The sequence below is a fragment of the Channa argus genome, chromosome 9 (assembly GCF_033026475.1).
Source record: "Channa argus isolate prfri chromosome 9, Channa argus male v1.0, whole genome shotgun sequence".
Classification (NCBI taxonomy): Eukaryota; Metazoa; Chordata; class Actinopteri; order Anabantiformes; family Channidae; genus Channa; species Channa argus.
Window position 1 is genome coordinate 28218917 of NC_090205.1, and position 10054 is coordinate 28228970.

A 10054-nucleotide genomic window follows, 5' to 3' on the forward strand; every position below is an offset into this window, starting at 1 on the left:
TAAAAGAAAACAAACCTGCTCCAGATGATATGTTTTTAAGAAATAATTTTTTTTTTTAATCTGTTACTTAAATTAGACCATAAGAGACAATTAGAGAAATGTTTTTTCGTGACTTCAAGTCACATACATCTAAAAAGTGATAAGCTGAATCCAATCTATTTGTAAGAGGTGACAGGCGAAAGGGGTTTGGAAACACTGGTTTTAATAACTGGATTATGTCGTTCTATTTTTGAAGGTGCTATCAAAAAATAACAAGTGTTTTCCTCTGAAATTAAACGCGAAGTAATACTGATCAGGTAATAAAAGCAGTCCAAAAGTGTGTTTTAAGTGCATGCAATGCATGTTACTTTGTTGGTTTGCATGTAAAACAAGTATTCACAAATTAATGTACAGTAAAAGGAATCTCAGATAATGACATTAGCAGTCTGACAACAAACCTTCCTAAAGTCACTGTCAAATTATATTTTTAGAATAAGTTGCCTGTAGGTCTGCTATTAAATATTTTCTATAGTGCAAACCACATCCTGCAGTACAATCAGGATTTCCTGATCATATTACTTTATTATTCAATTCAGTTCAAATTCCATTACTACCTTGATGCTCTTACAGCCAGCCAATACCACACCAGAATAGAAAACATAATTATTTATTGAAATTACTGACCACTGGAATAAAAAGACATAGAAACAACAACATTGGACAGTTAATTTAGGCAAAGAGCTTATATGGGCTCACAGGTTCTCAATTCTTCACTGATCAATATAATTATATGTGTAGATACATTTATAAAGGAAAATAATTATTATAATAATTTTTCTTATTTCCAAAGTAGAAGAAACCTTTTAAGAAGTGTCCCTTAATGAGCACAGATCTGCATTTTACTTCAGTGTTCAGGATTGACAGATAAGTCTACACATGCCTATTGAGTCTTATACCAATTATTTAACTGTACCCAACTCCAAAATCACATTCCATACCTTAAATATGATCACTTAGATATATTGGAAAACAGTGAGAGAAAATAAACCTACATTCTGCTTGAGAATTTAAGGTCAATCCTGTAATGAATGTGTTTTTCTCAGGCTCACACAGACCCTTCACTAAAGACATTTTAGACTTAAAGGTAAGATGTCAAGTGAAAGAAATGCCCTGATGAAATTATGCTTTAATGAAAGCCTTCAGCTTCTCAATGACAGCTCAAGGAAAAGCAAACCAGGGTCCTTTTCTTAGCACCAGTGCTTCAAATACGAGGCACTAGGGGCGCATCACTGGTGTCATCAAATACAGGTAAACAACAAACCCATTATAACCATTTATCTGAATCATGCTTGCATTCTTAAATGCAAAAACACTCTTTACACATGTTGGATATGTGAATAAACTCAATTCCACCTTTTGCCAGGCACACAGCTTTTATATTTCTTCCTGTTACAAAGTAAGTTTAAAAAAAAAAAGGTTGACATAAGTTCTCATTGGGACAAGCCAGATACACCACTGAAAATATAGGAACAAACCTATACTTGTGTTTCCATTTGAACCACCTCCTTCTTAACAGAAAACTCTCATTGAGACATTTTATTGAAATATTCAACAAAACTAATTGGTATTACTACCTGCTGAGGCATGCTTAATATTTTTAATGCTTAACTCCCCTCACTCCTCTCCCTGCCAACACCGGAAACACAAAACATGGAATTCAATCTATTGTTTGTACAGATGTTGCGTCATGAATTTGACCTTTCATGCCAAACATAACACTTTCATCCATAAAATATTTCACTTACATTTGCATTGTTTGTGTTATTTTATTCTTAGTGGTTTACATCAGCTTTATCTCGAACTTGATGAAAAAAATAACAAAGTGTGTGAAAAAATTAAGTGGAATTATTTGATCGCTGTTGGAAAAAAAAATCTTCGTATTATTTATAAAACTGTATCTAGATTTTAATATTGTATATGAAGCAAAGGGTTTCGTGGTAGTGAAGCATCATGTTTAGGATCATAATCATTGTTAATTAGATTAAACATGAGTTTGTTCTGTCATGGCAGTTCAGGGAAGGAGCGCTGTAATTATACTATTTTAGTCCGGGTACAACAGGAATCCGGAAAACGTGCTGTATTTATTGTTGTTTCCGCCGTGCGCCTTGCCGCCGTCCAATTTGACATAAATCTCGTCGCCGGAATCTAGATGCAGGACAACGCTGTTGCTCGCGTAGTCGTAATTCTGGTCAGCGTCCTGCGCTATGGCGCTGGCTCGGACCTGCAAATTAAGAGAGAGAGCTTTTACCTAATAGTAAATACCCCCTGCGCCAGAAGCAAAACAGAAGTTTGCGCAAAACCTGAAATTATCCAACCACAAAACCTCTGATACTGATGTCACGGTTTAAAAGAAAGCACGAGTATTTTGCATGTTATTAATTTTTTGGAGACAATGGAATAAACTAAACATAATCAGGGATTTTGGTTCGTTTGAGGGCGAAATTTCTCCCCTCTGCCATATTGGGCAGTGGAGAGGCGTCTGACATCTAAGCTTAGAATGTTAATTTGTTTAATTAGCAGCATATCACTTTTTAAAGTGAACAGAGAATACTTACCTGGCCGTTTTTACATAGGTCTGCCCACATACTGGTCCCGTCTCCTCCGCGCATAAGTACATGATACGTGAAATAGTAAATCCCAGATACTTGGCATGTGAACTTGCCCGTTGTGGGGTCATAGTGGTTCCCCAAGTTCGTGACAACATCGTCGAACCGTAGAACTTCGTATCCCTCGTGAGGGTTTTTCAGACCTACATAAAAGGCTATCTTCGCCCCCCCGATGGCAGAGCCCAGTTCTCCACCCGTCTCGGTTCGTGCTGTGCCCCCTACCCCGGAATACCCGAGCTTTCCAGTAGCTCCTCTGTCCCCTGGTGGCCCTCTTGGACCGGGGGGTCCAGGTTCGCCTGGCGGCCCCCTCGGCCCGGGTTTCCCCGGCCGACCCTGCTCACCTCTGGTCCCTTGAACAAAGTTCGGAGAAGGGATGGCACTCAAGTCCTGTATTACTTCCAGAGCCGTGGCGCTTGGTTTGGGGTTGTACGGGTCACAGATCATCCGACAGGTGCCCATCATCTCATAGTGCGCATCGGTCTTGGACGTTTGGACCAGCAGGGGAATGGCGATGATAAGAGCCAAAACCATGACGATGCTAACCACAGCAGCGACGATTCTCTTCCTCTGGAGAGTCAGAGAAGCAAGCGCTAAAAAGTCCGTTTTGCTTTGGGACGTAATGGTGAAAGGTAGTGAGAGCGCTAAAAGCCACAGCAATAAAGACAGTGCACCAAAATGGAGACACTTTGTCACCGTGTAAAGAGAACAGAGGGGAGAGGAAGAAAAACTCTGCCTCCGACTTAACCCTGCAGCGGTTAGCGCAGTGCCATTGTCAATTGGCGTCGCACAGTTGACAGGGGAAATATTCGTTGTGGCATGGTCGGACGAGGCGGGTCTCTGAGCAGAAAAAGTCTTCCAGCGGTTTTAGTTCTTCGGCAACAAGCGAGACGACAGTCGCTGACGTAACACATTTGAGGGAAAGTCTTGCAATTTGGATTAAGACTGCTACAATAATCATGTCATCTTTATGTATGAATTATAAATCCCTCTGTATTTCTTCAGGGAAATAGGATCAGGAAGCATTACTTTGACACTTTGAATCTCTAGCAGACTGAAACAAATTCTCTGTTATCTTCCTAATTTACAAAAGAATCTTTCAAGTCAAGAAGTCGGCCGAGTCATTTTATTCAGGTGGAGCTGAACTTGTATTCAAATGAAAAAGGAAAAATGGTCATTCATCTTATATCAATTACAATTTACTGTGGACTTTTGTAATTAGTTTATGTCTGTGTTTAAATGTCAACTCTGTTCACTCAATGATCTGTTAATAGACAATGTCTACGAGAGGGACAATCGCCCTCAACAAAAAAGCTTATCATTTAACTGAGAAACTCTTAATGATCATCAGCGTTATCATATAACATATTTGTGTTTTTACTACAAGCCTGGGTAAAAAGATGTGAGTATTATTGATATTATTGGTATAACAAACAGTATATTTTGTTTCACCCTCTCCCTACACTAACCAGATCCACCAAATATTATGAAACCCTGTTTAAAGAATCAGCTTCTCGTCAAGTCAGAACTTCTATTAAAGCACTGATTGATTGAAATATAGGAAAATACATGTTTTTCTTACCTGTATTTCTAATGGTTTTATTTGTCCAGATTTATATTATCTCTCTGGAAGATTTCTGCCTCCTGCCTCTAATTTAAGACTCAATAAGAAATTGATCCTGTAAAAGGTGACCCTTAAGGTTAGAGTGGATGCGTCCTGTAACGCTTTGAGAGCTCAGTGAGCAGTTTTCTCTCATGTGAGGAACATTACCGAAAACTTTGATGTGGAGCCTGCAGCTCTTCCTCTTCACTAGTGGCAGATGCTGGAAGCTCGCCTGTACAAGTAGGAAATCCCTTTGTGTGTTTGTCATACACTGGCTTGACTCCTGACAGATCTTACATCATCTGGCTTCTGGTTTTGAATTATTTCAACTTTGGAGTCCCTCTCTAGAGGACAACAATGGCCCCTAGAATCCCCTCCCTTCCCTGCTTTCCCACCCTTAGCTTTTGGGTGAAAAAAAAAAACATTTACAGTCAGAGCCATTTAGAAAGTTGGCTAGTATCCATTTTTTGTTCATCTAACCTGTTAGAGGCACAGCTTGCCTTCTGTTGTCAGGAGCAGCTAATCCTTATCTCCACAGATCCAGGATTGAACTCATCGTCTTGCCTCAGCAGAGTAAGTTAAGCACACATGTCAATTCCTAGGAGCTTCCCCACCATGCTGATGAGTGCCATACACACACACGGAGATAAGGGCAATGACAGGAAGCCACAGAGCCCCACGGGGCTGAAGTGAAATCAATCTATGTGGGTGACTAGCATGTTTATACGCTTAAGAAAAAGTTGCAATAGAACGGATTCATTCACAGTGTGATTTTTAAAAGACATGAACAATGCATGTTCCTTTTTTTTTGTTTGTACACAAAGAATTTACATATTTAGTCTTCCCCACCAAAGGTGATTCAGTAACAGCTCTGTAGTTATTTATTTATTTTTTTTAAGATATCAGAATTTCACTACATGGCCTAGTGGCTCAATGAGTAAAGCATCAGGTTGGGATGCAGAAGGCCACAGGTCAAATCCCACCCTACTATTTGTGGTCCTGCCCAGCCACCAAGAGCCACCTTGGTGCCAATCCGAACCCAGACAAAAATGGAAGGGTTGTAGCAGGAAGAGCATCCGGCCAAAAAACTCCTGCCAAATCAGTCTGAAGGACACATGTGGCAACCGCTGAAGGGACAAGTCAAAAGCTGCTGATCTATAGAATTGCACTACATGAAAGCCCACATTTTTTCTTCAGATTATTAAATTCAACCAATTCACAGAGTCATCTCATGGCACTTTACAGTATAAAGTCAAGTCTATAAGTCTATTGTTATTCTATGAGCCACAAATTCAGCCTCTCAAGCTAAATAATAAGGTAAACATCACATTAAGTAACAACAGCAAAATCTTCTTTGTTCTCTCCAGTGGTAGGATTGTAAAACGCAGAATCATCTGGAAAAAGTGACATTGTAAATGAGTTAGGAACATTACATTGGTAAATGTTCTGCACTTATATAGCACTTTTCTACCTATTGGCACTCAAAGCACTTTACACTGCTTCTTATTCACCCATTCACATACACACACTCACACACCGATGGGGGAGCTGCTATGCAGCTGGCCAATTCTCAATGGGAGCAACTAAGTTGGGGTTCAGTGTCTTGCTCAAGGACACTTTGACACGTAACCAGAGGAGCTGGCGATTGAACCAAACACCGTGAGATTGGTGGACAACTGCTTCACCTTCCTGTGCCACAGTCACCCATCCATTAACTCTCTTCCTAGAATATGAGAGACTGCACAAAGAACCAAAAGAGTTAGATCACCCTAACCAACACTTTCTCTGCAACTATCACAGCTCATCTACAGCATCCAGCTTAGCTAAAAAGTAAGCAATATGTTGTTATCTGCCATCATGGTCCTGTATCAAAACAGATGTCAAATAGCCAAATCCTTGGTTAACAAACTTAACAAAGGGATGTGGTAACATTAATGTGGTATCTGCTTATTGTGCTCAAATAATTTAAAATTATTTAATTATTTATAAGCTGAAAGTTATTTTCCATGGAACAATAAACTTGAAGCCTTTCTGTCTTGATAACTTTGAATACATTGTTTTTAGCATGATGTCATAGCTGGGAAACTTATCATTTCTTTCTTGGTTAAAGAGATGAGAATGGATTTTTTGGTTATGCCCTGAGCTGTAATCACATGACCTAAATAAGTTACTAATGTAAATGGACTGATTGTCATGGTCCCAGTGCACTTCCTTCCTTTGGACTTTTATTTTGTGGCCCCTTCTCCCTACTTCCTGTGCCTAGTTCTGTTCCTTAGCTTTACCTTCGTTGTCCCTCACTGTTTGCACCTGTTCCCCTCACTGTTTAAGTCCAGTCTTCTTACTCACAGCCTGTACTCTGAATGCTTGGTTGACTGGTTTAGTGCAACCCTGACTCCTGTTTTCTGAATGCTGTGTATTGGCAGCTTTGGTCAGATGTTTGCCTTTTGTGCACTTTGGTGTTTATTCTAGTTTTTCATAGTCTCCGCTTGTTTGTCTCTGGTTTTGTTTTAAGTATGCTTTTGTTCCCTTCAGTCAGCCAGCGTTTTATGTTCAGTCTGTTCATGTCTGCCTCCCCTGTGTTAGTTCCTGTCCTTCCTTGACATTGTAACTTAGTTTATCCTTTTCTTCCAGTATGTCTATGTTCACGTTCTGCCTTACCCTATTGAGTTGTTACTACGTGTGTTCATTTTTGTTTAGCAAAAATTTGGGAGCTTAAATTGTTTCTTTTTTCTTACCCGAGTCCTACTTGGTTTGGTGTGTTTCTGTTTGTTAGTTTTCCTACTTTTCCCCGTGTGTTCATTTAAGTTCATGTTTGATACCCTAGTCCTGTTTTATTCTTGAATCGTAATAGTATTTTGGTATACTATGGGAGTGCATAGTCAACATTAGTTTATTTATTTTTTGGTGTTTTTGTTCTCTTTAGTAACTGCCCTAGTATTCAGACATATTTTTGGTGTTTTTGTATTAGTCTGTTTGAGTCTGTTTTATTTGTAGCCTCCTGCAAAGAGCAATTTCTGTTTTTGTCATTAACTCTTTGTCAATAAAAGCCTTTGTTAGTTTCATCCCTCGCACAGTCTCCTCACTTGGGTCCAGCCTAAACCATAATACTGATTTTATGTTCGTTTTCTGCTAAATGTTTGAGTAGATGCACTTTATCTAACGCGGGCTTTTTAAGACAGACTGCAGATCATAAAATCATCAATACTGCAGCAGAGCTGATCCTGCTGGTAAATGTAATGTCTCAAGGTTACAGCTGCTGCAAAAAACCTGGACTTCCCAAAAACTCAATTTAAAAAAACAAACAAACAAACAAAAACCTCATCCAGGTGTCCTATTTTTTAAAGCAAACAAGTAATGACTGTCCGCATAGAAAAAAGAAGGAATGAGAAAAGTGCATTATCCAATTCAGCAACCAAGAAATTCTTTGATTGTGGATTTAATACTTCCAGAGGGCTCAGATGGATAGGAGTTTTTAATCCTGAACAAATCTCCACTTCCTGCTATCATGCATCTTTATCTGTAAATATTTACAAGACACAATTACAGCTGCTTTTCTTCAGCAATTCAAAAACTGATGTAATTCCATCAGTGGCTTTTTGTTTTAAAGAGTATCAACATTTCACATTTATTTAACAGAGTGGACATGTGCATGTGAGGTTGCATATCAAATCAAAAAAAAAATCTTGATTCAAATAAAATTTGCATTAACATTCAAACTAAGATTTTTAATCCCTCAGTACATAAATACAAGTGTTTAAAATTACAACTGTCTGGATTTAGGCCTATTAAATCCTCAGTAAATTTAAAACATTCCCGTTAATGCAAATGTTATAAATTACTGTAACACGTAAGAAGTTTGCCGTTGAATGGCTGTTATAATTTGGACTCAATAATTTCAGGATATTTTACAGCATCTGAACTATTTTTGCTTTATTATAAAAGATGTACCGTTAAGCTAGTTAACTATTATATGCTATATGTCTTTTTTCAAAAATAGAAAACCGTGAATCTAAATGCTTTTTTTTTTTCCCCCATTTTTCATTTATAGGTTATGACAGGTTACATTATGGCTCACTGTGACATCAGTGTATTATGTGAACTACTTTATAACAAGGACAACTTCATGGCCTTTTACTGTGAAATATTAAAATCTGTTGATTGACACAGGAAAGAATAACTAGCTCATCCGATCCAAACCCTTTCCTCTCATCAGGGCAATGTCAAAGATGCGCTCTACAATGTAAATTACCTTCTCAGAGGAACAAGACAGACAGTTCCAGCTTCCATTCATACACCTATAAAAAGGAATCAGGACTATAATTCATCATTGTGGGTTTGTAAATTTTTGAATTATTGAACACTTCTGATGTAGACATCAGAGCCACAACTTAATCATTAGATATGTCACATTTATGGGGCATAATTTTGACGACATGTATGCATGTTTAAAAGATAGATCTTGAGAATTAGCACAAGGCAATGATTGAGTCAAATACTTTTTTGTATTTTTCCAGAAACACCAACATGTACACTGCTCATTTTGCAAGTTCAGTTGCTTTTAATACTGATGTAGTTGGTCTCTACCAAACCTGTCACCTCTTGACCATTCAGAGTGTATTCAGGAAATTTTCTCTCACGATCAGAATTTAAACCATGGGTGGTTTAAATTTAGCTTCCAAATATTGAACACATTGCTTAATCAAATCCATATTTATTTCAGCATGTGTAAACTTTATCAAGCAGTTTCCGTTGTATTTGTTTGGTAAACTGTCAGTGAATGTCTGAGCAAGCATTTTTTCATTGCAGTTTACAAATCATTGTATGTCTTCATTGCAGTGTGTGTCAGGGTGTATTACCTCCCTCCTTTTGGTCAGTCATGAGCAATTGTCCTCGGGGCACCAGATCTTTTTTCTCCCGTCAGTTTGCCACTGGCGATGACTTCTCAGGAAAATCTCTGGGTCTATGTCCTCATCAATCCCATAGGGACAGTCTTTTTCCGAATGTCCCATTTGCTCACCTGTTTGGCATCCATCTTCAGCTACTGAACGTCAGCCACTTCCAACTCCTCGTCCTCTGCCTCTCTATCGTCCACAATATCCTTTTCCTCAACGACCTCTACCATATGAAGACATCTTCATCAGTCCCGAAGACCAATTATAGACTCTCTGGGCTAGTCACTTCGACCATAGTTGCAGTGAGGACTCCTGTATCCATGTTTGCTGTCTTGTTTGTTTTCTTCTTTTTTTTTCCCTCCTGAGGTGGTCGCAGATGATGAGAATCCAGGAATGGAGGTTGATGAGGATGAGGATGGAGATGTGGAGGAGTCAGGTACGTGATATTTTACAAGATTTGCTACAATTTGCTACAAGAAGGGCTGCCAGTCATATATACATCAAGAGCTGTTACCAATGCAGAATGCAACTACACCAAGATCAAATATGAACCAATAATAGCCCATAATGGATTTACCGGCTATTTTGATCAAGGAGGTGTGTAACAACGTGAAACCATACTGGTATGCTTGTGAGTCTCCACGGGCGCAGATTACGCACTGCAGGCTAATGTACAAGACCACTACTACACCACCATCAGCCGTGCTCATCATGCTGTTCACAGCTAAACTCAGAGAGCTGAGGCCAGAAAAAGAGTCTGCATTCAGAGGTGGGGACAAAGACAAAGAGGCTGCTCTCCCTCAGTACTTCCACCAGATTGATTTTAAACCAATGCTTATTTGACTCTCTGCCTTTTTGTTTAATTAACAGACCTTAAAGCACTAAACCTTCATTTTGGTAAGTTCTTTTTTTCATAG

The 10054-nt window shown here is 38.9% G+C and overlaps 1 protein-coding gene across 1 annotated transcript; it reads right to left on the reverse strand.

Annotated features, from left to right (window-relative positions):
• Positions 1-630: 630 nt before the first annotated feature.
• LOC137133556 (complement C1q-like protein 2) lies at positions 631-3506 on the reverse strand. Its single transcript, XM_067517279.1, has 2 exons — positions 2595-3506; positions 631-2260 (listed from the first exon to the last, which is right to left on the reverse strand). Exons 1-2 carry the CDS (start codon positions 3174-3176, stop codon positions 2081-2083), a joined length of 762 nt encoding a protein of 253 aa, XP_067373380.1. The 5' UTR covers positions 3177-3506; the 3' UTR covers positions 631-2080.
• Positions 3507-10054: the final 6548 nt, after the last annotated feature.

Bases quoted from the DNA above. Each gene is read 5' to 3' on its own strand.
- LOC137133556 (XM_067517279.1), bottom strand. From the start codon at position 3,176: ATGGTTTTGGCTCTTATCATCGCCATTCCCCTGCTGGTCCAAACGTCC. The intron at 2,261-2,594 runs GTAAGTATTCTC...CTTAATTTGCAG, and splicing joins ACCTATGTAAAAACGGCCAG to GTCCGAGCCAGCGCCATAGC.